General features: G+C 66.7%; 5 protein-coding genes across 6 annotated transcripts in view; 4 read left to right on the forward strand and 1 right to left on the reverse strand.

The window, feature by feature from the left end:
- DAP3 (death associated protein 3) overlaps positions 1 to 25674 on the reverse strand; it is a 173903-nt gene extending 148229 nt beyond the window's left edge. Inside the window, exon 1 of the mRNA XM_068414771.1 lies at positions 25670 to 25674. The gene's annotated coding sequence lies outside the window, so the exon portion shown is untranslated. The remainder of the gene's footprint in view (positions 1 to 25669) is intronic.
- Positions 59 to 6714, forward strand: ENTREP3 (endosomal transmembrane epsin interactor 3). 2 transcript variants are annotated; one of them, XM_068414692.1, is made up of 12 exons: positions 59 to 887; positions 1528 to 1584; positions 1719 to 1829; positions 2029 to 2154; positions 2232 to 2339; positions 2500 to 2660; positions 2768 to 2867; positions 2940 to 3024; positions 3166 to 3744; positions 4456 to 4524; positions 4804 to 5066; positions 5748 to 6714. In XM_068414692.1, the coding sequence occupies exons 1-12, from the start codon at positions 669 to 671 to the stop codon at positions 5907 to 5909; spliced, it is 2040 nt and encodes a 679-aa protein (XP_068270793.1). In that variant the 5' UTR covers positions 59 to 668; the 3' UTR covers positions 5910 to 6714. The 2 variants fall into 2 exon arrangements, with proteins under 2 accessions (XP_068270793.1, XP_068270794.1); XM_068414693.1 differs by having other exon boundaries at positions 4459 to 4524.
- Positions 6813 to 10826, forward strand: GBA1 (glucosylceramidase beta 1). The gene is made up of 11 exons (XM_068414483.1): positions 6813 to 7095; positions 7566 to 7665; positions 7789 to 7980; positions 8056 to 8202; positions 8307 to 8440; positions 8521 to 8693; positions 8796 to 9033; positions 9128 to 9352; positions 9460 to 9623; positions 10234 to 10359; positions 10491 to 10826. Exons 2-11 carry the CDS (start codon positions 7608 to 7610, stop codon positions 10594 to 10596), a joined length of 1563 nt encoding a protein of 520 aa, XP_068270584.1. The 5' UTR covers positions 6813 to 7095; positions 7566 to 7607; the 3' UTR covers positions 10597 to 10826.
- Positions 14730 to 19296, forward strand: LOC137671356 (lysosomal acid glucosylceramidase-like). Its single transcript, XM_068414857.1, has 10 exons — positions 14730 to 14796; positions 15187 to 15378; positions 15450 to 15596; positions 15703 to 15836; positions 16120 to 16292; positions 16388 to 16622; positions 18415 to 18639; positions 18717 to 18880; positions 18969 to 19094; positions 19191 to 19296. The coding sequence occupies exons 1-10, from the start codon at positions 14730 to 14732 to the stop codon at positions 19294 to 19296; spliced, it is 1569 nt and encodes a 522-aa protein (XP_068270958.1).
- Positions 23380 to 27492, forward strand: LOC137671304 (lysosomal acid glucosylceramidase-like). The gene is made up of 10 exons (XM_068414767.1): positions 23380 to 23446; positions 24373 to 24564; positions 24635 to 24781; positions 24908 to 25041; positions 25443 to 25615; positions 25716 to 25953; positions 26615 to 26839; positions 26923 to 27086; positions 27170 to 27295; positions 27384 to 27492. The coding sequence occupies exons 1-10, from the start codon at positions 23380 to 23382 to the stop codon at positions 27490 to 27492; spliced, it is 1575 nt and encodes a 524-aa protein (XP_068270868.1).
- Positions 27493 to 27717: the final 225 nt, after the last annotated feature.

Genomic DNA, 27717 nt, shown 5'->3' on the forward strand with positions numbered 1-27717 from the left:
CCCGGTTCCTGCCGCAGCCACCGGCCCCGGCGGAGCGGGGATCCCGGCGGAGCGGGGGCGATGCCCGGCAGCATCCCGCCGGGGCCGGGGCTGGAAAGGCGCTGAGCACACCGGTAACTGCCCGCCGGTACCGGTCAGTCCCGGGGGTGCTCCTGGCAGCGGGGACCCCTGCGCCCGTTACCCCCTCGGAGGATGCTCCAGGGCGGCGGCCGGACCCTCGCCAGCGGCTCCCGGTGCTGCCCCGGGGACCGGCGGCCTGGCCCGGGCACCGTGTCCCCGGTGACATGAACCCCCGGGGGGGACCCGGTGGGGCTCCAGGGCCGGCAACAGAGGAGGGGACCCCGGGGCCGTGCTCTGGCCCCGGCCCGGAGCTCTGGACTGGGATGTGACGGTACTGGTGAAGCTGGTGCTGTACCCAGGACACCCCCCGGGAGCTTTCGGGGGTCCTCACGTGGCCGTGGGTGCTGCCCCCAGCACCCACCCCTGGGGCGGGCAGGGAAGAGCCGCTGTCAGCATCCTCCAGCGAAGGCGAAAGGTGGAACCCGGCCCGTTCCCGTTCACCGCAGACCGTCCGTCCCTGCGTCCCCCCCGGGCCCGTCGTGGCTCGGTGCCGCCGGCTGCCCCGGGGCCCTGGGGCTGGCTGTCCCCACGCGTCCCCCGGGGCAGCCATGCCATCCCCCAGCGACTCCAGCCGCTCGCTGACCGCTCGTACGTCTCGCAGCCTCACCCACCTCCGCGTCCAGCGGACCTGGTTACAGATCCTGCTCGTGCTGGGCTTCGTCCAAGTCATCCTGGGTGTCCTGATCGTCACCTTCAGCTTGGTGGCTGCCACCATCACGCCCTCCGCCAAGATCCGCCACTCCTGCCCGTCCTGGGCCGGCTTCTCGGTGAGTCCGGGGTCGGGGCAGCGCGCGGAGGGGGCTGGCACAGAGACCTCGTCTCCCGGGTCCATACGGCTCCTCGGACGCTGAATTTGTCACCGGTCCCATGGGAGCGTAGCCCCGCTGCTCCCCCACCCTCTGCCCGTGGTGCATTGTGGGAGAATCCCTTGGGGTCCCTTAGGGTGACTGTGTGAGGGATGGGGACCCCCGGGGTGGGGGGGTACGCGGTGACAACCTTCTAGACAAACCCCGAGCGGGTTTGCGTGGCCGCAGGCGGGGTGGGGTGTGTGGGGTGCTGCAGGGCAGGGGACCGGGTGGCCCTGCCCCGCTCCCGAGCCACACGGCAGGACGCTCTGCTGCTGCGTCCGTGGGGTCCCCCACAGGCCTGGGGTCCCCCGCAGTGACCCCGCGGCGCAGCTCCCGGCCCGCAGTCCCCAGGCTCCCCGGTGCCCTGAATCAGCAGTTTCTCCAGGCTGGCGGCGCCGTGGCTGCCCCCATGGCCCTGGGCTGGCTCTGGGCCCGCAGGGTTTTGGGGGGGGGGGGGGCTCTGCCCAAGGGTTGGGGGGGGGCTGCTTTGGGCCCTATTGCCTGGGAGAGACCCCTCCTCATCCTCATCCTCCTCATCCTCGGGCTGGTGCGGCTGTAGCTGGCGCTGTCTGGGCTTGTTGGCATCGTCTCCTGGAAGCGGCCGCTCACCTTGGTGGTAGGTGTTGGGGGGACCCCTCTGCAGATGGGGGTCCGGGTTGGGGAGGGCAGCACGGGGGGACCGAGCGGCCCCCAATGCCCCCAGACGTCGGCCCCCCGCCCGCCCCGCAGCCCCTCTCCTCCCCGCTGCAGGTCACCTTCTTCACGTTGCTGTCGGTGCTGGGCGTGATGCTGAGCCTCGCCGGGTCCATCCTGTCCTGCCAGAACGCGCAGCTGGTGAAGTCCCTGGAGGCCTGCGAGAGGGTGAGGGGGGCTGGCGGGGGGTCCCCCGTGTCCCCTGGGGTGGCTGAGCACGGCTCGTCCCCAGCTGCAGGGCTCTGGGGATAGCGGGGAGCTGTGGAGCGGGGGTCTGGTGGTGGTGGGACACGCCGGTGGCTCTCAGGGGGGAGCACAGAGGACAGCACGGCATCCAGAGGTCCCTCACGGTGTCCCTTGTCCCCAGGAGAAGGACTCGTGCGTCTGCTGCCAGGCCCGCTCCGAGCCCCTGCCCGCGTCCTGCAGCCGGCAGGGCGAGATGCTGACCATGTTCCCCAACCCCGACTGCCGGAGCATCCGCGTGGCGCTCAAGGTGGGGGACACCGGGGGGTCCCTGGGGAGCGGCCGCGCACCCCGGCGCGCTCTGCAGCTCACCCCGCTCCTCCCCAGGATCTTCTCTTCAGCGTCTGCGGCCTGACCGTCTTCTCCACCGTCATCTGCACGCTCTCCGCCGTCGTGTGCTGCATCCAGATCTTCTCCCTCGACATCGTCCATGTGGTGAGTCCCCAGCCCCGGCCTTGGGAGCACACGGGGTTGGGGAGCAGCACCCAGGTCCCGGGGTGCCAGGGCAGGGTGTGACCCCCGTCCCAGGAACACGCGTCCCTCGCTGGATCTCTGGGTTTGGGGGGGGTCCCAGCTCTCCCTCCTCTCCCTGCAGCTGGTCCCCCAGCGCTCGAGCTCCGTGACGCTGGAGTGCACGTCCCCCCCCGACACCTTTCTGCAGAGCATGATGGATTTCGAGGAGTTCGTGCCCCCGGTACCGCCACCCCCTTATTACCCACCCGAATACACCTGCAGCTCCGAGACCGACGCGCAGAGGTACCCAGCTGGGAGCGGGGGCCACCGCGGTGCCGGAGCTGGGGACCCGTTTGTCCCCAAACAGGCCTCGTCCCACCCGACGTGGCTTTTGTGCTCTTCCCCCGCAGCATCACCTACAACGGCTCCATGGACAGCCCTGTGCCCCTCTACCCGACCGACTTCCCCCCCTCCTACGAGACTGTGATGGGGCTGCGGGGGGACAGCCAGGTGGGACAACGGGGGGGGTGGCACCGCAGGCAGGGGCTGGCCGGGCTCCTCGCTGACCGCGCTGTCCCGCAGGTCACCCTGTTCGACTCGCAGCTCACGGACACCTCGCACGCCTGCACCTGCGACCGCGTCCCCTCCATTGTCCTCAGCGGAGAAGGTGAGGATGGGAGAGGGGCTGTGGGGGGGCACCAACCCTTTTTGACAACCCGCTGTGGTTGGGGGTTGGACTAGATGATCTCCAGAGGTCCCTTCCAACCCTTAACCATTGTGTGTGTGATTCTTCACCCGCTCCTCGTAGTGTCCATGGACAGCGGGTCCCTCATCATGTCCGAGATCATGGACATCCCTGGGGACAGCAGCCCCTCGGAGGACTCGTGCCTGCTGGAGCTGCAGGGCTCCATGCGCTCCATGGACTACGTCCTCTTCCGCTCCATCCAGCGCAGCCGCGCCGACTATTGCCTGAGCGTGGACTGCGTCCGCTGCAGCCACCACGCGCGCAGCCCCACGCTGGGCTTGCAGGGACCCTTCGAGGAGACGCCTCAACCCCGGGCGCGAGGGGAACGCTCTTACTCCTGCTCCACTGAGGAACCCGGCCACCACGGGGTCTTGGTGGGGGGAGCCGTGACCCACAGCTGCAACCGCCTCGAGGGGCTGGCGCGCTGCGTGGGGCCCTGCTTCCCCGAGGTGCGGCTCAAGGAGAAGGGCTCGCCGCAGGGCCGCAGGGCTGGCCGGCCCGGGGGACCCGGCGCTGGACGCCTCTGTCACCCCCGGCGTAACAGCGAGGCCTCCTGCCCCTCATCCCCAGCGCCGGGGACGAGCCAGCGCCCGCTCGTGAGGTCGCACAGTGACCCCGGCGTCCTGATGGCCAGCGACGCCGGTAGGTGACGATGGGGACGTGCGCGGTGCCGCGTCCGAGCGATGCGCAGCGGGTTTGGGCTGTGTTTGTCCGTGGCGGGGTGGGATTAGGGCCAGGCTGAGGCGGGGGACGGTTGTCCTGGGGGAATTGGTGGGGTGGGGGGCTGCTGGGCTGGGAGGAAGGGGGTGCTGGGTGGGTTTGGGGGGTGCGGGGTGGGTGGGGGCGATGCTGGGTGGGATGGGGCGGTGCTGGCTAGTTCAGGGGGGTGCTGGGTGAAGTGGGGGAGTGCTGGGTGGGTTGGGGCGATGCTGGGTGGGTTTGGGGGGTGCTGGGTGAGTTGGGGGAGTGCTGGGTGGGATGGGGCGGTGCTGGGTGGGTTTGGGGCGGTGCTGGGTGGGGTGGGGTGGTGCTGGGTGGGTTTGGGGGGTGCTGGGTGAGTTGGGGGGTGCTGGGTGGGTTTGGGGGGTGCTGGGTGAGTTGGGGGAGTGCTGGGTGGGATGGGGCGGTGCTGGGTGGGTTTGGGGCGGTGCTGGGTGGGGTGGGGTGGTGCTGGGTGGGTTTGGGGGGTGCTGGGTGAGTTGGGGGGTGCTGGGTGGGTTTGGGGGGTGCTGGGTGAGTTGGGGGAGTGCTAGGTGGGTTTGGGGGGTGCTGGGTGAGTTGGGGCGGTGCTGGGTGGGTTGTGGGGGGTGCTGGGTGCTGCCGAAGCCTGAGCGCGGCTCTTTTTGCTGCCAGCAGATTTCAGGGATGTACTTTATACCAAAGCACTCGAGGACACCGTGTCCGACTCCTCCGCGGATACAGGTCGGGGTGCTGGGACACACGGGGACGTAGACGTGGGGAGGGTGTGTGGGGGGGGGAACCCCAGACCGGTTTGGGTTGGAAGGGACCTTAAAAATCACCTCGTTCCAACCCTGGCGCCACGGGAGGGCTCCTGCAGCCCTTCGGGACTGGGACTCACCCTGCTGGGGCTGGGACGATGGAGACCAGTGGTGGTACCGGTCCCACCGGCTGGGCAGGGGACAGCGGGGACAGGTCGTGGCGGGGAGCAGCGTCCCGGCACGGACGGCGGTGTCTCGGCAGGGCTGTGCTCAGAGACCTGCCTGCTCGGCCGCTCGCACTGTGAGTCCCCGCCGCTGCTCTGGGCCGGCTCGGCGGGGAAGGACAAGCCTCTGCCCTCCAAGAAGGTGACGCAGCAGCTGGCCAAGACGACGACCCGCTCCCTCGGGGACCTCAAAGTCTGCCGGGGCACCCGCGGGCTGGTGGCCAGGTTCCTGCAGAGACCCAAGCGCAGCCCGGTAGCCGGCGTGGAGGTGCCTGGGCACAGCACCCAGGGCCACAAGCAGGTGAGCTCTGGTAGCCGCGGTGCCCCAGGGCACTGGGACAGCTCCCCTTTCCCAGGGACCCCCACCCACGCCCTCTCCCACCCTCCAGGCCCCACCAGCACCTTCACGCTGGCCCTTCTGGGGGCCGTTCCCCTGCCATGCACCCCATGATGTTGGTGCTCCACGGTGTCAGCACCCCGCAGTGTCAGTTCCCCACGGTGTCAGCACCCCACGGTATCGGGTTGGCACCCCATGGCGTCACCACCCCATGGTATCAGCACCCTATGGCGTTGGCATCCCATGGCGCTGGCACCCCAAGGTGTCAGCGTCCCACGGTGTTGGCACCCCATGGCATCAGCACCCCACGGCGCTGGCACCCCAGCTGCAGGCAGGGCCCGCAGGCAGAGCCCCCGTCCCATGGCCCCGTCCTCGCCCAGCCCTTCGTGGCGCCGCAGCCCCTTTCCCTCCGCCCTCCCGCTGCAGCCACGAGGGGGGAAATCCAGCGTGTCACAACGGCTTTGACTTTGTCCCCTGAGTAACTGCTGGCACATCCCAGCCTCGGCTTACGGGACGCCCGAGACCTGGCGCAGCCCGGGAGGACCGAGCCCGTCCTTAACGTCACCACACGCCTGCGCCGTCCCTCGCCACCCCACCCGGGTGGCAGGTGGGGACCCCTCCACCGTTGTCCCCCTGGCGTTGCAGGGTCCCCGGCGCGGCGCGGAGCGGCCCCACGACGGGATCCACCTGCAGAGCTGCGGGGACCTGAGCTCCACCTCGTCCCTGCGCCGGCTCCTGTCCGCCCGCCGCCTGGAGCGCGGCCTCCCGCGCAGCCTCAGCGGGACCTGCAAGGAGAGTGTCCTCTGACGGGACACCCCGGCCTCACCGCGGGGACCCTCCCGGCGCGGGGACGGGGGTCCCGCTGTGGGCCACGGCCATCGGACATTGCTCGGACGTTGCTGCTGCTGCTGCCCCGGCGGGGCCAGGGCGAGGGGCTGGTCCCCTGGGGGGCTGACACGGCCGGGCCTGTCCCCTGCGCTGTCCCCTGTGCCGGCTGTGCCTGTCCCCGTGCCAGTCATGCCTCTACCCTGGGATGGATGGGCCTGTCCCCCTGCCCTGTCCCCTCCCTGTGCTGGCCATGCCTTGTCCCCTGCCCTGTCCCCTGTGCCAGCCGTGCCTGTCCCCTGTGCCAGCCGTGCCTGTCCCCCACACTGGCCATGCCTTGTCCCCTTACCCTGTCCCCTGTGCTGGCTCTGCCTGTCCCCTGCCCCGTCCTTTATGCTGGCTGTGCCTGTCCCCTGGGGTGGCTGGGCCTGTCCCCTGCCCTGTCCCCACTGCCAGCCGGGCCTGTCCCCCACACTGGCCATGCCTTGTCCCCTTGCCCTGTCCCCTGTCCTGGCCATGTCTGTCACCTGGGATGACCGTGCCTGTCCCCTGCCCCGTCCTCTGTGCTGGCCGTGCCTGTCCCCAGCCCTGTCCCCAGCCCTGACCCCTGTCCCCTCTCCCGCCCCCTAGCCCCGTCCCCACACTGGCCGGTCCCGGTCCCGGTCTCGGTCCCCGGTCCCCCGCGCTGGCCGTGCCCGTCCCGTGCCCGGTGTCGAGTCCCCCCCCTCGGGGGGTCCCCGCGGCCGCGTCGCGGGGCCGGGCCCCCCGCGCCGGCCCCTTCGCTACAGCCCCAATAAACGCGGTGCCCGCGCGCGCGGGGCCGGTGGCGCCGGTAAGGGGCGGGGCCGACGGGGTCAGCTGATCGGCCACGTGAGCGGCGGGACACCGGGCGCCGGCGTCCCCGGGGGCGGGTCCGTGGCGGGTCCGCAGCCGCTACCGGAGCGGGCGGGGGCGGAGCGGAGCGGGGACGCGGTGCCCGGTGCCCGCCCGCGCCTCCTGGGGTCCCCCCGGTACCGGGAGCGGAGCGGGGGGTGAGAGGGCTCCCCCGGGGCCGCGGCCCCGTTACCGTGGCGGAGGCAGGGCCGGGCCCGCACCCGTGGCCTTACCCTGCCCGGTGCCGCTCCTGCACCGGTGCCCCGGGCGCGGGCGGAACGGGGAGGCCTTAAAGGTGAGACCGGGAGCGGCCCCGGGGCTGCGGGGGCGGCCGGGGCCGGCTCGGGGTGTTACCGGGACCGGCTTGGGGTGATACCGAGCTCGGTTTGGGGTGATAGCAGGACCGGTTCGGGGTGATAGCGGGGCTGGTTCAGGGTGATACCGGGGTCGGTTCGGGGTGTTACCGGGACCAGCTCAGGGTGATACCAGGGTCGGTTCAGGGTGCTGCTGGGACCGGCTCGGGGTGGTACCGGGGTCGGTTCGGGGTAATACCGGGATCGGTTCGGGGTGATACTGGGCTCGGTTCGAGGTAATACCGGGACCAGCTTGGGGTGCTAGCAGGATCGATTCAGGGTGAGACCGGGGCCGGTTCAGGGTGATACCGGCACTGGTTTGGGGTGCCACCGGGACCAGCTGAAGGTGCCACCGGCAGCGGCTCGGGGTGCCACTGTGGACAAGAGGCTTTGACGGTGCCGCTGCTCATAGGTCCTGCACCCTCTGGGACCTACCGGGACCCACGGAGGGGCCATGGGGGCCACCGGTGCCCTGGGCTGGCTGCTGCTGCTGGCTGCGCACCGGGCCACGGGTGAGTCTGGGGGTGGCAGCGGGGTGCGGGGACCCGGGCTGCCCGGGGAGGGGGCAGAGGGAGCTCCGGTAGGGACACGTCCCCAAGCTGGCAGCTGTCCCCACCCTGCCCGTGCCCCCCCAGGCGCCCGGCCCTGCAGCCCCAAGTACTTCGGGCGCGACGCCATGGTGTGCGTCTGCAACGCCACGTACTGCGACACGCTGGACCCCGTGGAGCTGCCGGCCCCGGGTGCCTACGTCAAGTACGAGAGCAGCAAGGGCGGCAAGCGGCTGGAGCGCGGCGAGGGCAGCTTCCAGCCCGGCCCGGGCACCCCAGGTACCCGCTGCGGCCGGCGGAGACGGGCCCAACCCTGCCCGTGACCTGCCGTCACCCCGGCTCCCCTCCCCGCAGATCTCGTCCTGACTGTGGACACGACGCAGCGGTACCAGAAGGTGAAGGGTTTCGGTGGCTCCATCACCGACGCGGCTGCCATCAACGTCCTTTCCCTGCCCGAACCGGCCCAGGACAACCTGCTCCGCTCGTACTTCTCTGAGGAAGGTGAGAAGATCAGGGAGGGATGGTGACGGGGGACCTTGCGGGTCTCTGCCTGGGAGTCAGCGGGGGCTTGGGGACCTCCCGTCCCACCCCGCTGCGCCTGGCAGGGCTGGAGTACAACCTCGTCCGGGTGCCCATGGCCAGCTGCGACTTCTCCCTCCACGCCTACACCTACGACGACGTCCCCTTCGACTATGAGCTCGCCCACTTCACCCTGCGAGAGGAGGACACGAAGCTGAAGGCAGGCGGTGGGAAGGAGGAGAGCGGGATTCGGGGCGTGGGTGACTCGGCTCAGGTGGTCCCTCTGCCCCTTCCCTGCAGATCCCCCTCCTGCACCGAGCGTCGGCCATGAGCAAGCGGCCGCTCTCGCTGTACGCCAGCCCTTGGACCTCCCCAACGTGGATGAAGACCAGCGAGTCCTTCGTGGGGAAGGGCACGTTGAAGGGGCAGGCGGGGGACAAGTACCACAAGACTTGGGCCAACTATTTTATCCGGTGAGGAGTTCCTGGGGCGAGGGGACGGGGGGGATACCCAGGGCATCCTCAACGGTGGCGTTGGGGAGACCCTCAGGGCTCACCCCTGTCCCCAACGCCCAGGTTCCTGGATGAATACGCCAAACACAACGTGACCTTCTGGGCGGTGACGGCGGAGAACGAGCCCACGGCCGGGCTGATCAACAACTACCCCTTCCAGTGCTTGGGCTTCACGGCCGAGCAGCAACGGGATTTCATTGCGCGGGACCTTGGCCCGGCGTTGGCCAACAGCTCCCACCACCACGTCCAGCTCATCATCCTGGATGACAACCGGCTCCATCTCCCGCACTGGGCCAAAGTGGTGAGCTTGGTCGCTCCATCCTGTGGCACGAGGGCTGGGGTGCCGGCTCTCTGCCCCGGGGGACGGAGTGGTGGCCAACTCTCCTCCCTGCCAGGTCCTGGAGGATGAAGAAGCATCTCGCTACATCCACGGCATCGGCATCCACTGGTACCTGGACTTCATCGGTCCCATCCAGGACACGGTGGTGCCCACTCACGAGCTCTTCCCCGATTACTTCATCCTGGCCACGGAGGCGTGTATCGGGGCTCACTTCTGGGAGAGGGACGTTATCCTGGGCTGCTGGGAGCGGGGGAACCAGTACAGCCACAGCATCCTGACGGTGAGGCCACCACCCTGCGCCGTGGGCACCGGCGGGGGCTGCCGGCGCACTCCCCCGTCCGTCAGCACCCCGCTCCTCGGGCACACGGCTGGGCTGTCCCCTTGCAGAACCTGAACCACTTTGTGACGGGCTGGACCGACTGGAACCTCGCCCTGGACCTGGAGGGGGGCCCCAACTGGGTCAAGAACTACGTGGACAGCCCCGTCATCGTGGACTCCAGCGAAGGCGTCTTCTACAAGCAGCCCATGTTCTACCACATGGGGCACTTCAGGTGGGTCGGGACCCCCCCGGGACCCCCCCCCAGCTGCCCGGGCTCCAGCTCCGTGGTCGCAGCAGCAGGTTGTTGGGAAGGGAGAGGGGGAGGTTTGGTGGGAGGAGAGCTCTGCTGGGGTCTGACTCCTTTCCTGGGGTTGCCTCCTGGGATCAAGCTGGTGAAGGGTCTGGAGGGTCTGACCTACGAGGAACGGCTGAGGGAGCTGGGGCTGTTTAGCCTGGAGAAGAGGAGGCTCAGAGGTGACCTTAGTGCAGTCTACAAGTACCTGAAGGGAGGTTGGAGCGGGGTGGGAGTCGGCCTCTTCTCCCAGGCAACCAGCAATAGGACAAGAGGACACAGCCTCAAGCTTCACCAGGGGAGGGTCAGGTTGGACATCAGGAAGCATTTCTTCTCAGCAAGGGTCATTAGCCATTGGAAGGGTCTGCCCAGGGAGGTGGTGGAGTCACCATCTCTGGAGGGGTTGAAGAAAAGCCTGGCCATGGCCCTTAGTGCCCTGGTCTAGTTGCCATGGTGGTGTCAGGGCCATGGTTAGACTCGATGAGCCCAGAGGGCTCTTCTAACCTCATTGATTCTGGGATTCTGTGCTTCTTGCTCCGTGCCTGTGCAGTAAGTTCATCCCCGAGGGCTCCCAGCGTGTGGGGCTTGTTGCTTCCAGAGAGTCCAAGAAGACAGAGCTGGAGTACACGGCTTTCCTGCGCCCCGACGGCGCCGTGGTCGTCGTGGTTCTGAACCGGTGAGTGATGCGACCCGTGAGCGTGGTGGCTCATCCTGCCAGGCCACACGTGGCTCATCCTCCTGAGCCTTGGCCACTGCTGGTGCTCGGGAGCTGCCGCAGCTCCGACCCCGCTGCTCCTCGCCCTCCAGGTCCCTGCAGAACGTCACCTTCAGCTTGGCCGATACGGGTGGCTTCATCGCGGCCGTGGCTCCAGCCAACTCCATCCAGACCTACCTGTGGCAGCGGCGGCAGTGACGGGGCTGGGATGCCCATGGTTGGCCAGGGACTGGACCAGGAGAGAAGCCCCACGGGCTCGGAGGGGGCAGCTCACCATTGCCAAGCGCTCGGGCGAGCGGAGGAGTGAGCCGGCCCGGGGAGCACCGTGCGCGTTGCAGGAGGGTCGGGGGCACCGGTGCCCCTCGGGGGGGAGATCCCACAGGCTGTTTGCTGCTGCTCCGACATTAAACGCTGACGCTGCCTCTATGGCTGTGGCTGGAAATGAAATGTCTGGGTCCCTCCTGGGCGCTGTGGGTGGGTGGCACCCAGGGAACGGAGCCCAAAAAATACCCTGCACGCAGGTACTGTGGGTCCTGGAGTGGGAGCAGAGGGTGAAGCACCTGGACGTCCACCTTGGTGGAAGCCCTGGGCAGGGATTGCGGCAAAGCTTCAGCTTTCAGGGCTTTTTGTGCTGAGCTGGAGCCGCTCGGAGCCTGGAGCGGGGCTGGGGGCGTGCGTGGGCCGTGTCCCACCTAACCCAGGGTGTGTGGGGGATCCGCGGGGCTGGAGGTGAGACCAGCTCCATGGTGAGGTCAGGGCAGCTGCCAGCTTCTCCTGGGGCTTGGCAGGGAGAGGGATGCCCGGATGGGGCGCGCTGTCCCCTGCCATGGGGCACAGTGTCCCCTGCCATGGGGCACACCGTCCCCTGCAGGGATGGAGCAGCTGGGGCAGAGCGGTTCCCCGCTGCGATGAGGACGCTCAGGGTGCACCCAGGGGTTCAGCACCGTCCCGGAGCCGGGGCAGGTTGGGTAAGCGGGCACGGGGCCAGGAGTGGGTGCTGAGCACCGGCACACCCAGGAAGGAGGGAGGGTGCTGGGTGGAGGAGCAGGGCAGGGAGGTCGCGATTGCGGGCAGGGTGAGGGAGGGAGGCTGGGGCTGAGCTGGGTCAGCTCGGGTTGAGGTGGGAAGGATGTGGCCCAGTGTCAGGCTGGGGACAGCTCCAGCAGCGCCCAGGGTGGCGGGTGAGTGTGTGACAGGGTCACCCTGGGGCGCTGGCACGTCCCACGCCGTGATGCCACCGGGACAGGAACCCTGGGACCCCACAACACCCGGGTCCTGGGGCGAGCTGGCTGTGCAGAGGGGCACGGAGCATCCCCCGCTCCTGCCCTGAGGCTCTTTGTGTTTGTCCACGAGAGGGAAATATTTCTCCAGGATCGCAGTGACAACGAGCCCCGCTCCCGGCATCCCGCTCCCGGCATCCCGCATCCCAGTGCAGCACCGCTCCTCCACCTGCTGCTTCTTTCCCAGCTTCTTACTCACCACCTTCCTTTAATGTTTTCCTGACCCTGGTAATAAAACTCGACGTCCGGACGCTGAATCATCCCGGGACGCGTGTCCTCGTCCCTGTGCCGCAGAGCTCTGAAGGACCCAACTGGCTCCTGGTGAACTGGAGCCGGGCCGAATCCTCCGACGTCGTTGGGTTTGGCTCATTAATTCTTGTGCAAAGCGTTGGCTCGTTTTTGCGGTGCTGGTGGCTGCTGGGATTGGGAGGACGGGACCAGTGACCACCAGCAAGAACCGGGTCTCCCTGTGCATCCCGGCATCCTGGGATGTCAGGAGTGGGATGTCGGGAGGCGGGATGCCGGGATGCACGGGGAGACCGGCTCTTGCTGGTGGTCACTGGTCCCGTCCTCGTCCCTCCAGCAGGACCCTGGAGCTTGCCCTGTCACCGCAGCGAGTCCCTCCGCGCCCGGCTCCCGCTTTGGCACCGATGTTTTTCCTAGTCGCCGTCCCCATAAAGGCAGCTCGGCCTCAACGCCGCGTTCCCAGGGTCCCCATCCCCACTTGGGGTTGGCCATAGGGCCAAAATTCCCCCCCCCTCCCGGCTCCTCCGCCCGCTCACGGGGCAGGGCCGCGAACGCCGTGAGAAACCGTGTGCCGGGAGCGGCGCCGAGCAGCGGCTCCGGAAGGATTTGGTGGGGCTTCCCCACATCTCCCTGTGCCACCCGCGCCGCGCCGAGGCGTTGCCCTTCCCCTGGGTCTCACTTTTCCAGCTCAGCAAGAAGCTCTTATCAGCTGGGGTGTCGATAGGGTTGAGATAGGGACGGTGGTGACAGGGATGAGAGAGGGACAAGTCCCAGCAGCCTCCGCAGCGGGTTTTGCTCCCGGGAGCTGCGGGGCTGCGGTTGGGTGGGGGACAGGTAGAGCCAGACCCCCAAAATGGGGAGGGAAAGGGGGTACGGGGCACCCCGGGGGGGTGGCAGCCACCCAGGAGGCAGCTGGTGACCGTGGGGGGCAACAGGGGCTGATTTATTAACTCCCCCCCCAAAAAAATTAGGATTTATTAGGCCGGGTGTAGCACGTGGCTGGGGGTGGGAGACCCACGGGGCAGAGGGACGAGGCCAGGAGCTTCTTTCTAGGGTTGCCCGTTTGCCCCGTGACTTGTAACCGGGGGGGGGGTGCCCAGCTCTGTTTGCCCCGTCCCCAGTGGCAGCTGGCCCGGGCGCCCCGTGGCTCGGTCCCCCTGTGGCTCGGTGCCCCCGTGGCTCGGTCCCTCCATGGCTCGGGGTCCCCCGTGGCTCGGTCCCCCCCGTCGTGGCTTGCAGAGGCGCAGGACGGTGACAGGGCAGCGCTGGGGAGGTGGGGGGGGGGTGTAGGAGGAACTTTGATTAATCGAATTGCCCCACAGCTGGATCTGATATGGCAGAAAAGGAAAAAATTAGTCACCAAGAGCTGCTCCACCCAGGGAGGGAGAGTAACGGGGAGGATTAACCCTGTGGGGGGAAACGCCGAGCCCCGGCTCCGATGCTCTCGGGCAGGCGGAGGGGGGGCTGCGAGCTGGGCGCTGTCTGTGTCCCCACGGGTCACCCCTGCGAGGGCATCCAGCAGCGATGGGTGCCCGTGTGCGTGCCCACGGTCCCCCCACGGGTCACCCCTCAAGGGCATCCCCACAGCGATGGGTGCGTGTCCACGGGAGCGGGGATGTCCTGGGCGATGTGACCGGGTGCTGTCCGTGTGCCTGGGGGAGCCGGCCCAGTTCAGCTGTGGCTCTTCAAACTGGGATGGATGTTCTCAGAGGAGCTGCCAGCGCTCCCGGAGCGGTTTGTCCCCAGGTCCAGGGGCGCAGAGCTCTGCTCCTGGCACGGCTGGTTTTAGGGTTCCCCGCCATGGGTCTGGTTTGACGGCGTAGCCCTGCCTGTGCGGGAGCTGGGGCGCTTGCCAGCTTGCTACTGGTGCTACTGGTGCCACTGTGCAACGCAAAAGGCTCGGGCAGGGCACGGCAACGTCCCCAGCTCCTGCGCGGCTGCACCTAAGGGGTTCTTTTGCTGCAAGGGTCTTGCAGCCACGTTCGCCACCCTCACCTGGGGGTCCTGGACCCGCTGGGTGCGTGGCTACGGCAGCTTTGGGGGGGAATGGGGGACCGGGGGTGATGGGCAGGGATAAATCACCCAAGGTGCTGTTAGAGCTCGCTCGCAGGGTGCCCTGCGGTGCCCATAGGCACTGCCAGGGACCCCTCCAGCCCCTGCCTGACCTGAGACAGGATCGGCTCTTCCTTCAGGGCGTCGTGGTGGGTTCTCAGAGCTGCAGCTCCCTGTGCCGGTGGGGCCCCACGCGCTGCCACCGTGATGTCCCCGTCTCTCCTCTCCGGAGGCAGCGGGAGGCGAAGGGGGGACCCCCGTGTTCCCCGGCCCCGCGGCGAGGAGACGTAGGAATGTCCGGGTCCAAGCCCTGCGGTAGGTACGGGCGAGAAGAGCAAGGAGGAGCCGTGGGGGTGGGAGAGGGTGTGCTGCGAAGGGAGGTCTCCCCGTAAAGGTGAGGTGGGGAGACTGGAGCTGCCTGAGGAGGAGGAGGAGGAGGAGGAGGAAGGCTGGCGGCAGCGCAGGTAGGGGAGCAGCCAAGGTGAAGGTGGGTGGGTTGTGGGTTCCTGGGAGGGATGGACCCACCTCAGTGTCCTGTGAGGAGAGGGTCGTTGTAGCTGCGGGGGGGAGGATGAGGACGGAGCGTGGGGCAGGAGCTGCCGGGCAGAGAGAGGAGGAGCGGGGGAGAGGAGATGGCACCGATCCAGCCTGTCCCTGCACCCCCTCCTGTGCCCGCTTGGGCTCTGGGGGTGCCCCCGCCCGCAGGATCTGCCCCCCGGGACCCGCCGGAGCCGAGGGGGACGCGGAGGGGCCATGGGGGCTGTCGGTGTCCTGGGCTGGCTGCTGCTGCCGCTGCTGCAGGCGATGCCCCAGGCTGCGGGTGAGCGTGGGGACAGCACGGGGTGGCAATGGGACAGCGTGGGGTGGCAATGGGACATCACGGGGTGGCAATGGGACATCACAGGGTGGCAATGGGACAGCACAGGGTGGCAATGGGACATTGCGGGGTGGCAAGGGGACATGGCAGGGTGGCAATGGGACAGTGCGGGGTGGCAAAGGGACATGGCAGGGTGGCAATGGGACAGCGTGGCTTGGGCACCAGGGTGCCCTGTGACAGGGTCAGGAGCCCCAGGGCAGCACCAGAGCTGGGGTGCCCGGGGAGGGGACGGGGTGCGGGGGCATAGGGAGCACCCCAGGGTGGGCAGGGGAGCTCCGGCAGGGACACGTCCCCAAGCCGGTGGCTGTCCCCACCCTGCCCGTGCCCCCCCAGGCGCCCGGCCCTGCAGCCCCAAGTACTTCGGGCGCGACGCCATGGTGTGCGTCTGCAACGCCACGTACTGCGACACGCTGGACCCCGTGGAGCTGCCGGCCCCGGGCGCCTACGTCAAGTACGAGAGCAGCAAGGGCGGCAAGCGGCTGGAGCGTGGCGAGGGCAGCTTCCAGCCCGGCCCGGGCACCCCAGGTACCCGCTGCGGCCAGGTGGGCGGTGGGTGCCACCCAGGACCCCCAGCTGAGCCGGGGTCACCCTCGCAGGGCTGCTGCTGACGCTCAACGTCTCCGCGCTGTACCAGCACGTGAAGGGCTTCGGCGGGTCCCTCTCCGACGCCGCTGCCATGAATATCCTCTCCCTGTCGCAGCCGGCCCAGGACAACCTGCTCCGCTCCTATTTCTCCGAGAGCGGTGAGCGACGAGGGCGCTGGTGACCCGGGAGGTGGCTGTGCCCGTCCCCGCCCGTCACCTGGGCGTCTGCTCTGGCACTGCCTGATGCTCTTCCTCCGCTCCGCAGGGATCGAGTACAACCTCGTCCGGCTCCCCATGGCGTGCAGCGACTTCTCCGTGCGTCCCTACAGCTACGACGACGTCCCCGACGACTACGAGCTGAAGCACTTCGAGCTGGCGGAGGAGGACGTGAAGCTGAAGGTGGGAGGTGGAAGTCATCGGTGCCTGTCCCATCTCCCACGGGGACCCCACGCGGGGTGGCAGGGCACGTGGGGACAGCCCTCGGGAGCTGGCACCTCCTCCGGGGCACGTCCCGGCGCACCCTGGCTGGGGCTGGCAGGGCGCAGAGCTGGGGCACCGTGCCATGGGGTGGTGCAGAGGTCCCTTGGGTGCTCCCCTTCCTCCCACCCTGAGCCTCATGGTTTCAGGGCCGGCGGGGGGGCTGCAGTGGAGCTGAGACGGACCCTCTGCCCCTTCCCTACAGATCCCCCTCCTGCACCGAGCCTCGGCCATGAGCAAGTGGCCGCTGTTGCTGTATGCCAGCCCTTGGACCACCCCGGCCTGGATAAAGAGCAACGGGGACATCCGTGGGAAGGGCACGCTGAAGGGGCAGGCGGGGGACAAGTACCACAAGACTTGGGCCAACTACTTCATCAAGTACCGTCCCCCGGGGCCGGGATGCTCAAGGGACCGGGGAGCAGGTCGGGGCGGGCGGGTACGGCTGACGCTGCCCCCACCTTTCCTCGCGCCAGGTTCCTGGATGAATACGCCACCCACAACGTGACCTTCTGGGCGGTGACAGTGCAGAACGAGCCCCTCGCAGCCCTCCTCACCCCCCCCGAGTTCCCCACCATCGTTTTCACCGCCGCGCACCAGCGGGACTTCATCGTGCGGGACCTGGGGCCCGCGTTGGCCCGCAGCCCCCACCGCACCCGCCTCATCATCCTGGACGACCAACGCATCCACCTCCCGCACTGGGCCAAAGTGGTGAACAGCAAAGCCCCCCCCTGCTCTGTCTCCCCCTTTCCCACCCTTAATTTGGGGTTTCAGCTAAAGATGAAACCCACAGGCCTCGACAGAGCACGAGGCAAACCGGGGCCAAGTCCAGCTGGCGGCCGGTCACCAGCGGTGTCCCCCAGGGCTCAGTTCTGGGGCCGGTGCTGTTCAATATCTTTATAGATGATCTAGACGTAGGGATTGAGTGCACCCTCAGTAAATGTGCAGATGACACCAAGCTGGGTGGGAGTGTGGATCTGCTGGAGGGTAGGAAGGGTCTGCAGAGGGATCTGGACAGGTTGGATCGATGGGCCGAGACCAACGGCGTGAGGTTCAACAAGAACAAGTGCCGGGTCTGACACTTGGGCCACACCAACCCCATGCAGCGCTACAGGCTGGGGGAAGAGTAGTTAGAAAGTGGCCCAGTGGAAAGAGACCTGGGGGTGCTGATCGCCAGCCGGCTAAACATGAGCCAGCAGTGTGCCCAGGTGGCCAAGAAGGCCAATGGCATCCTGGCCTCTATCAGGAATAGTGTAGCCAGCCGGTCTGGGGCAGTGATCGTCCCTCTGTACTCGGCACTGGTGAGGCCGCACCTTGAATCCTGTGTCCAGTTCTGGGCCCCGCACTTCAAGAGAGATGTTGAGGTGTTGGAGCAAGTCCAGAGGAGGGCGACCAAGGTGGTGAAGGGTCTGGAGGGTCTGACCTATGAGGAACGGCTGAGGGAGCTGGGGGTGTTTATCCTGGAGAAGAGGAGGCTCAGAGGTGACCTTAGTGCAGTCTACAACTACCTGAAGGGAGGTTGTAGTGGGGTGGGAGTCGGCCTCTTCTCCCAGGCAACCAGCGACAGGACAAGAGGACACAGCCTCAAGCTTGGCCAGGGGAGGGTCAGGTTGGCCATGAGGAAGCATTTATTCTCAGCAAGGGTCATTAGCCATTGGAAGGGGCTGCCCAGGGAGGTGGTGGAGTCACCATCTCTGGAGGGGTTTGAGAAAAGACTGGACATGGCCCTTAGTGCCCTGGTCTAGTTGCCATGGTGGTGTCAGGGCAATGGTTGGACTCGATGATCCCAGAGGGCTCTTCCAACCTCATTGATTCTGGGGTTCTGTGATTCTGGGTCTGCTGGAGCTGGCTAATTCGGTAGCAACCGCCTCTGCGGGTGCTGGGCTGAAGCAGGAACAGGAGGTGACATCTCCATCCCAGCTTCCCGCAGCGCTGCAAGCAGAGTTTCGGACAGTTCGGCTCACCCTTCGCGATGCCGAAGAGCCGTTTGTGGGAATTTTTCTATGAAATTACCTTAAATTCAAAGGAAAGGAAACAAAACGTGCTCCTGCCACTGCCTCGAGCGAGGCTGGAGCTGTAGGGAAGGGCACAGCGCGTCCCTCCGTCACCTCGAAAAGGCAGCACCCGGGGACCAGGCAGTGCCGTGGCGCGAGACCCCCCAAGGAGGGGGCCACCAAGGGGCTCTGTACCCGTCTTGGTGCTGGAGCCCTGTCAGGGTGCTGGAGCCACATCGGGGTGCTGGAGCCACATCAGGGTGCTGGAGCCACATCGGGGTGCTGGAGCCACATCGGGGTGCTGCTCGTGTCTTGCTGCTTGGGGTGCAGGTGCTGGAGGGAGGGGGCTGCAGGCATCAGAGCCTACGTTGCCCGTAAGAGGGGACAAAAGGGGGTGCAGGTGGCCCCAGGGGACCCCACTGGCACATGGGCTCTGTGTGTCCGTCCCCACGGGGCTCAGGGCGCTGGTGGCCCTGGTGCGAGGCGTCTCCTCTGCTCCCCACCCCCAGGTCCTGGGCAATGCCACCGCTGCTGGCTATGTCGCTGGCGTTGGGGTTCACTGGTACCTGGACGGCCTCGTCCCAGCCAGCTGTAGCCTGGAAGCCACCCACAAACTCTTCCCCGACCATTTTCTCCTCTACACGGAGGCCTGCAGCGGCTTCCTCACCTACCACTTCTCCGTGTCCCTGGGCTGCTGGGAGCGAGGGGACCGCTACAGCCACAGCATCCTCACGGTACGGTGTCCCCTTGTCACCAGCACTGCCCGCCGCGGGCTGGGGGCTCAGCCCTGCTCACCCCCTTCCCTGCCCAGGTCCTGAACCACTTCGTGGCCGGTTGGACCGACTGGAACTTGGCGCTGGACCTGGAGGGGGGCCCCAACTGGGTCAAGAACTACGTGGACAGCCCCGTCATCGTGGACAGCAGCAAGGACACCTTCTACAAGCAGCCCATGTTCTACCACCTGGGGCACTTCAGGTGGGTCAGGGCCGGGGTGGGGGGAGCTCAGGCGCTGCCGCCAACCCGAGATCGGGGGCACGATCCCTCTCCGTTCCTCTCCCCGCAGCAAATTCATCCCCGAGGGCTCGCGGCGCGTGGGGCTGCGCAGCAGCCGCCGGTGCCTCCTCTGCCAGCTGGAGCATGTGGCCGTCCTGCGCCCCGACGGTGCCATTGTCCTGGTGGTCCTCAACAGGTCAGTGGGGCAGCCCGGGCTGTGGGGACACGGTGGGGGCGGGGGACACTCGGCTCTGGCCGTGCCCACCCGCTCAGCCCCTCTTCCCCCGCCAAGGTCTGGCTGGGACGTGCCGTTCAGCATCGAGGACCCCGCCGTTGGCTTCATCGAGACCGTGGCTCCGGCCAACTCCATCCAGACCTACCTGTGGCGCCAGCAGTGACGGCACCGCGTGGCCGGGGGGGGTCTCCAGTGGTCACCTCTTCCCCCCCTACCCCTCCCCACCATCATCCTTCAATAGTGGAAGCACGTGGTCACCCACCGCCGGGGGTGCGGGACAGACCGGGGGTGCGGGACAGACCAGGGGGGTCCTGCCCCCTGCTCAAGGGTCCGCGTGTGCCCCCGGCGCTGGGGTCCCACCAAGGTCCCCCACGCCCCGACATCTCCTCCCACGCCGTCTCCTGGCCCACGCTTCCACACGTGGCTCCCATGAAACCTTTGCGTGTGTCTCGGGCGCCAAGTAAAGCCGTGACGTGCTCCCTCCGGTATGCGCCGTCCCCCCCCCGCTCCCCTCAACCCCCCCGTCAGTGTTTTCCTCTACGCTTTCGGAAACCGCTCGGTTTTTCCTCGGCGAGGGGGTGCCCCGGCGGGCTCCGTCCCCGTGGCCCGCGTGTGGCTGCCGCGTTTATTGCTGCAGCTGCAGACGCAGCCGCTCGCCAGCTCTTGATTCATTTCATATGTGCCCTCGCTTTTCCCCAGCCGATGTCTTTTTATTTTATTTTATTCTTTTATTTTTTTGCTTTAAAAATCAAACTGTCCAGGGCAGCCGTGGTAGAAAAATCACAGTAAATCATAGCAGCATCCCCCCATCCACCAAATTTTGCAGACAAATTACACCGACGCCGTCTCTTCCAGCCGCATCCAGCCACCAACGTGGGCACCACACAGACCCCCTCTATCCTGGCCGTGACCGACGTGGAGCCGGCACCCGCAATTACCTGGCCCTCCTGTTTGCTCTCCTTAAATACCAGTTACATTCGCTCGCTCCAGCTTTTGGGAACGTTACCAGCACCTTTGAAGTCTTGGAATGAGAAAGGCAGAGCGTTGCTTGGCAAAATCCCCTCGTGTGTGAGCTGGGGAGTTGCTGATGTTGGGGGAAAAAGGAAAAGAAAATGGAAAAAGAAAAAAAAAAAAGAGGTTTAACAGCTGTTTTATTGAAGTGCAGCGTGCGGGCGGCACCGGGCGCCGGCTCAGCCGTGTTCACGGAGCACGTCTGTCCGTCCTGGGCTTGTGTCACAGAATCACAGACTGGTTTGGGTTGGAAGGGACCTTAAAGACCATCCAGTCCCACCCCCTGCCATGGGCAGGGACACCTTCCACCAGACCAGGTTGCTCCAAGCCCCATCCAACCTGGCCTTGAACACTGCCAGGGAGGGGGCAGCCACAGCTGCTCTGGGCAGCCTGGGCCAGGCTCTCACCACCCTCACACCAAAGAATTTCTTCCTCAGATCTCATCTCAATCTCCCCTCTTGCAGTTTAAAACCGTTCCCCCTCGTCCTGTCACTACTTGCCCTTGTCAAAAGTCCCTCTCCAGCTTTTCTGTAGCCCCTCCAGGTGCTGGAAGGTGCTAGAAGGTCTCCCCGGAGCCTTCTCTTCTCCAGGCTGAACAGCCCCAGCTCTCCCAGCCTGTCTCCAGAGCAGAGGGGCTCCAGCCCTCGCATCATCTCCGTGGCCTCCTCTGGACTCGCTCCACCAGCTCCGTGTCCTTCTGCTGTTGGGGCCCCAGAGCTGGACGCAGCACTGCAGGGGGGTCTCAGGAGAGCGGAGCAGAGGGGCAGAATCCCCCCCTCACCCTGCTGGCCACGCTGCTGGGGATGCAGCCCAGGACACGGGTGGCTATGGGCTGTCAGCTCACGTTGCCGGCTCATGGTGAGCTTCTCGTCACCCATCACCCCAAGTCCTTCTCCTCAGGGCTGCTCTCACTCCATTCCCCACCCAGCCTGGATTTGTGCTTGGGATCGCCCCGACCCACCTGCAGGACCTTGCACTTGGCCTTGCTGAACTCCATGCGGTTCGCACAGGCCCAGCTCTCCAGCCTGTCCAGGTCCCTCTGGATGCCATCCCTTCCCTCCAGCGTGGTGACCGTGGTCGATGCTCTTGGGCAGCACTGGCCCCAACGGCACCGTGTTTCCCCAGGCCCATCGAAGCTCTGCTGCGCAGGGCAGGTGCCTACGGAGCCCCCCCACCCCCCGAGATGTTCAGTGCTCGGGGACGTGTGTGCAGGGAAACGCTTCGGCACAGCCCCTCTGTGTCACCCCCGCCCTCCCAGGCCATCTGGAAACGCATCTGCCGGGGGAACCCAAGGGATGCAACGTCACCCACGGCGGGTGCGAGGGGCTGGGGGGAGGCTGGAGGAATCGTCCCCATCGTCCCCACTGGCTGGGCTGGGAGGTCCTTGCTCTGGTTGCAGCAAGAGGAGCGGTCCCTGGGTGAGGGTCTGCGGTCCCCAGGCGAGGGGTTGTGGTCCCTGGGTGATGGGCTGCAGTGCCCGGGCAAGGGTCTGCGGTCCCTGGGTGAGGGTCTGTGGTCCCTGGGTGATGGGCTGAGGTGCCTGGGTGAGGGTCTGTGGTCCCTGGGTGAGGGTCTGAGGTCCCCAGGTGAGGGTCTGTGGTCCTCAGGTAAGGATCTGCCCCCCCAGCCACCCACACAAGCAGCATCATGGGGACACCAGGACCAGGCTGGGCAGATGCCACCTCTCCCGTGGCTCTGTCCCCCCCCAAGTCCTGTTTCTCCTGATGAGCAGGTGCCTGTAATTAGGAAAACTCCCAAATTAGAAGGTGCTGAGCCCAGACTTGTTTTGCAGATGATAAACCGCCGCCTCCTGCTCCACCCAACCCAGCTGCGAGCGTGGGGCTGGGGCGTGGGGGGGCACAGCCCCACAGCAGGGACCAGGGGGACCCCCCAGGCACCCCTGCTGCGCCCATCACCTCCTTATTGGGGCGGCGAGGAGCACGGTGCCATTGTCCTTGCCATGGCTGCTCGTGGGGTTGCCCGCGGCCCCCACGGCACCTCTGCCCCATGCCGGGGAAGTCACCGGCGCAGCCACAAGCCGTGGCACTGGCCATGGTGGCTCTTGGCCGCTGCCAGGTGGGACACGAGGCCGAGCAGCCACAGGACCCCCCCGGCGGGGACACCTGGGTGGGCACCCGAGGGTGTTCTGGAGAGGGGGGGGACACGGCTGCTTTCGTGGGGTGGCTGCAGGGGGGTCCTGGCTGGGGTGATGGAGGCACTCGGGGGGGGGTGATGCCCATCCTACCCCCCCACCCAGTTTGCCTGTGGCCACTGGGACTGGTTCTAGGAGAGCTTTGCAAATCCTGTGGCGAGTGTCGAAAGTTTTCATAGGAGCGAGGTTGCAAAATCATCCTCGAGGTTCCTCGTCGGAGCCCCACGAGCTGGCTCGTCCTCTCCGGGACTCACCTTTCCTGCTCCGCCAGACGCCACCGTCACCGCCGTCACCTCCTACCAGAGAGCCGGTCCCAGCCGAGACGCGGCGAGAGGGTTTTCTGGCAGCAGGTGAGTACCCCGGGTCCGCAGTGACTTCATCCATCGATGGGGACAGTTGGCCCTGGACAGTGGGACCACGCTGAGGCCATGCCCACGGCGCTGGCTGGGCATCGCCCCCAGCTACGGGGCAGCCCCGGTCCCCACCCTGTACCATCTGGTGGCTCCATCCCACTCTCGCCTCCCCCTGCCTGGCACCGGGGTCCCGAGGTGCAGAGATGGCTCCTCCTGTGCCCTCGTTGAGGAGCTCCTTGCCCAGAGTGACAGGAAGGTCGGGGCAGGGTGGCAGAGAGCGGGGGGGACCCCCCTGTGCCAAGCCCCAAACCGCTCTGGGTGTGCGCTTATGGGGCTGGGAGCGCAGAGGGGTTTGCCACGGCGCAGGGGTCGAGCGGCGTTTGGCACGGCACGGCATGGCACGGTTGTGGGATGAGAGAGGAAGGAGTGGGAGGGAGGTGATGGGAGTGAACCGAGCTGCCGGGTACGGCTGGCGTGGGCGGCTGGGAACGCTGCGCCGGTGGCCGTGGGGTGACACGCACGCACCCGGGGGCTGCACCCCTGGCCGGGATGTCACCGGAGCCATTCGTGGGCACCGGCGGGGCTGGGGTGGGGTTATGGGGAGCGGGGAGGGCGGCCGGGGCTCAGCCCTGGCAAGGGGGTGCTGGTGCTGGGGGTGGGGGAGAGGAGCCGGTGCCTGATGCCCACCACCCTGTTCCCAGCACCGGTGCTTGCCGTCGGCGGAGGTGCCATGTCCCCTGGGTGTGCCAGCGTGCTGGGCTGGCTCCTGCTGGTGCAGGCAGTGTCGTGGGCAGCAGGTAAGTGCCCGAGGACACGGACGGCAGCGGCTTGGGGTGGCAAAGCTGCGGGTTTGGTGTCCATCGCAGGTTGAAGGGGCGAGCTGTGTGTGCCCCGTGTATCCTCCCACAGAATCCCAGAATCACTGAGGTTGGAAGAGCCCTCTGGGGTCATCGAGTCCAACCATGGCCCTGACACCACCATGTCAACTAGACCAGGGCACTAAGGGCCATGTCCAGTCTTTTCTTAAACCCCTCCAGAGATGGTGACTCCACCACCTCCCTGGGCAGCCCCTTCCAGTGTCTAATGACCCTTGCTGAGAAGAAATGCTTCCTGATGTCCAACTTGAACCTCCCTGGGTGAAGCTTGAGGCTGTGTCCTCTTGTCCTATCGCTGGTTGCCTGGGAGAAGAGTGTCAGACCCGGCACTTGTTCTTGTTGAACCTCACGCCGTTGGTCTTGGCCCATCTACCCAACCTGTCCAGACCCCTCTGCAGACCCTTCCTACCCTCCAGCAGATCGACACTCCCACCCAGCTTGGTGTCATCTGCACATTCACTGAGGGTGCACTCAATCCCTACGTCTAGATCATCTATAAAGATATTGAACAGCACCGGCCCCAGAACTGAGCCCTGGGGGACACCGCTAGTGACCGGCCGCCAGTTGGACTTGGCCCCATTCCCCACCACTCTCTGGGCCAGTTTTTAACCCAGTGAAGAGTCCCCCCATCCAAGCCCCGGGCAGCCAGTTTGTCTGGGAGGATGCTGTGGGAGACGGTGTCAAATGCCTCACTGAAGTCTCGATAGATCCATCCACAGCCCTGCCCTCATCTACTAAGCGGGTCACTTGGTCATGGAAGGAGACCAGGTTGGACAAGCAGGACCTGCCTTTCATGAATCCATGTTGGTTGCCCTGATTGTCCCACAAAATTGTCCCTCCCACCGCAGGCGCCCGTCCCTGCGACGCCAAGGACTTCGGTCACGGCTCGCTGGTGTGCGCCTGCAGCGCCGCGTACTGCGACACGCTGGACCCCGTGGTGCTGCCGGCCCCGGGCGCCTACGTCAGGTACGAGAGCAGCAAGGGCGGCAAGCGGCTGGAGCGCGGCGAGGGCAGCTTCCAGCGCGACGCCGAGAGCCCAGGTACCCGCCGCGGCCGGGGGATGGAGCCCCATCCCTGTGCGGTGGCCACCACGCCGCTCGTCCCCCGCAGATTTCCACCTCACCCTGGACACGGCGCAGCGGTACCAGAAGGTGAAGGGGTTTGGTGGTTCCATCACGGACTCGGCTGCCATCAACATCCAGTCCCTGTCCAAGGATGCCCAGGACCATCTGCTCCGCTCTTATTTCTCCGAGGAAGGTGAGGCTGGAGCAGGACGATGCCATGGGGTTGGTGGGGCTGGTCAATCCGGGCTGGGAGGCTGCTGGAGGGCTGCACCCCTAAAGCCACCCCAAGGACACCCATCACCGCCCGCCCTGTCCCCAGGCATTGAGTACAACCTTGTGCGTGTCCCCATGGCCAGCACGGATTTCTCCGTGCGCCTGTACACCTACGCCGACGCGGAGGGTGACTTCGAGCTGAAGCACTTCAACCTGACGGAGGAGGACACGAGGATGAAGGTGAGCGCTGAGGGGCCAGGGCTGTGGGGTGGGATGGGATGGGATGGGATGGGATGGAGATGGGATGGGGATGGGGATGGGGTTGGGATGGGATGGGGATGGGATGGGGTGGGGATGGGGATGGGATGGGGATGGGATGGGATGGGATGGGGATGGGGTTTGGATGGGGATGGGATGGGGTGGGGGTGGGGATGGGATGGGGATGGGATGGGATGGGATGGGATGGGATGGGGGTGGGGTTTGGATGGGGATGGGGTGGGGATGGGGTTTGGATGGGGAGTGATGGGATGGGGAAGGGGAGCACCTTCCACTGCTGTGGCGGGAGAGGATCCATCCCGCTGCCCATGACGCCGGCGCTGGGGCGCACTCAGAGATCTCGCTGCCATCCCGCTTCTCCCCAGATCCCCATCCTCCAGGCAGCCCAGGCGGTGGCCAAACGGCCGCTGTCGCTGTACGCCAGCCCCTGGACATCCCCGACCTGGATGAAGACGAACGGTGCGATGACGGGGAGGGGGACGCTGAAGGGCAGCCCCGGAGACAAGTACCACCAGGCCTGGGCCAAGTACTTCATCCGGTGAGGGGCCGCGGGAGCGCGGCGTGTACCGGGGTCACCGTGCCCGGGGCTGGGGCCGGCGCCGCCGCCATGGAGCCGCTCACCCTCCACCAACGCCCAGGTTCCTGGATGAATACGCCAAACACAACCTGACCTTCTGGGCCGTGACGGCGGGGAACGAGCCCACGGCCGGCGAGATCGTCTTCTACCCCTTCCAGTGCTTGGGCTTCTCCCCCGAGCACCAACGGGATTTCATCGCGCGGGACCTGGGCCCCGCCTTGGCCAACAGCTCCCACCGCCACGTCCAGCTCATCATCCTGGATGACCAGAGGGTGATGTTGCCTTACTGGGCCCAGGTGGTGAGTCCTCATGGCACATCTCCCAGCCCCACGGTTGTTCTCCCAGCCCCACGGTTGTTCTCCCAGCCCCATGGTTGCTCTCCCAGCCCCATGGTTGCTCTCCCAGCCCCACAGTTGTTCTCCCAGCCCCACGGTGACTCTCCCAGTCCCACGGTGACTCTCCCAGTCCCATGGTTGTGCTCCCAGCCCCACAACGCTCTCCCAGCCCCATGGTTGCTCTCCCAGCCCCACAGTTGTTCTCCCAGCCCCACGGTGACTCTCCCAGTCCCATGGTTGCTCTCCCAGCCCCACAGTGACTCTCCCAGCCCCATCGTGGCTCTCCCAGCCCCACGGTGACTCTCCCAGACCCATGACGGCTCTCCCAGCCCCATGGTTGCTCTTCCAGCCCCATGGTCACTCTCCCAGCCCCATGATCGCTCTCCCAGCCCCATGGTCATGCTCCCAGCCCCATGGTGGCTCTCCCATCCCCACGGTTGCTCGCCCACCCCCATGCTTGCTCGCCCACCCCCGTGGTTGCTCGCCCACCCCCATGCTTGCTCTCTCAGCCCCACGACAGCTCTCCCAGCCCCATGGTGACTCTCCCAACCCCACAGCAGCTCTCCCACCCCACGGTGACTCTGCCCAGACTCTGGTACAGGCAGTGACTCCTTTCTCCTACCAGGTTCTCAAAGATCCCGTGGCTGCCCGCTACATCAGCGGCATCGGCATCCACTGGTACTTGGACTTCTTGGCACCCATCGACCTCACGCTCTCCATCACCCATCACCTCTTCCCCGATTATTTCCTCCTCTCCACGGAAGCCTCCACCGGCTCCTACTTCTGGGAGCCCAGGGTGGTGCTGGGCGGTTGGGACCGCGGGAGCAAATACAGCCACAGCATCCTCACGGTAGGGTTGGGTGGTGGGGGACACCCAATGCGCCGGCCACCCCCGCACCCACCCGCTGCTCAGCGCCATCACCTGCCCCACAGAACCTCAACAACTACGTGACGGGCTGGACCGACTGGAACCTGGCGCTGGATTTGGAGGGGGGACCCAACTGGAGCAAGAACTATGTGGACAGCCCCGTCATCGTGGACAGCAGCAAGGACATCTTCTACAAGCAGCCCATGTTCTACCACCTGGGGCACTTCAGGTGGGTCGGGGGTGGCTGGCGAGAGGTTTGCCAGCTCCAGCCCCATCCTGGTTGCCACACTCAGGCCCTGCTTGTCCCTGCAGCAAGTTCATCCCCGAGGGCTCGCAGCGCGTGGGGCTGGCCGTCACCAAGAAGTGCCACGGCTGCGACCTGGAGCACTCGGCTTTCCTGCGCCCCGACGGCGCCGTCGTCCTCGTGGTGCTGAATCGGTGAGTGGCTCAGCCCCCGCACCCCGGCTCGGAGCCCGGCTTCCCCCCACCCCAACTCTGACCTCCAGCCCCTCTCGCATCCCCACAGCTCCCCCGTGGACGTGGCCTTCGGGGTCTCTGACCCACGGGTCGGCTTCATGAAGGCCACCGCTCCCCGCGACTCCATCCAGACCTTCCTGTGGCAGCAGCCGGCCTAGCGCGGCCGTGCCCGGCCCAGGGGCTGGCAGAGGGTTCGGGGACGGGTCCCTGCGCGGGGGGGGACCACGGCGTCTGCTCTTTTCTAGATGTTTTCATAAAATAAACCAGGTTTTCTACAACCTCGTTCAGCAGGAGCTGGAGGAGGACACAGATTTGGGGGTGGAGGTACCCGCTCAGCCCCACGGGCTCCATCCTGCCTCTCCCTGGGTCCCTTGGGGCACCCC

Source organism: Nyctibius grandis, chromosome 17 (assembly GCF_013368605.1).
Source record: "Nyctibius grandis isolate bNycGra1 chromosome 17, bNycGra1.pri, whole genome shotgun sequence".
NCBI classification, from domain to species: domain Eukaryota; kingdom Metazoa; phylum Chordata; class Aves; order Nyctibiiformes; family Nyctibiidae; genus Nyctibius; species Nyctibius grandis.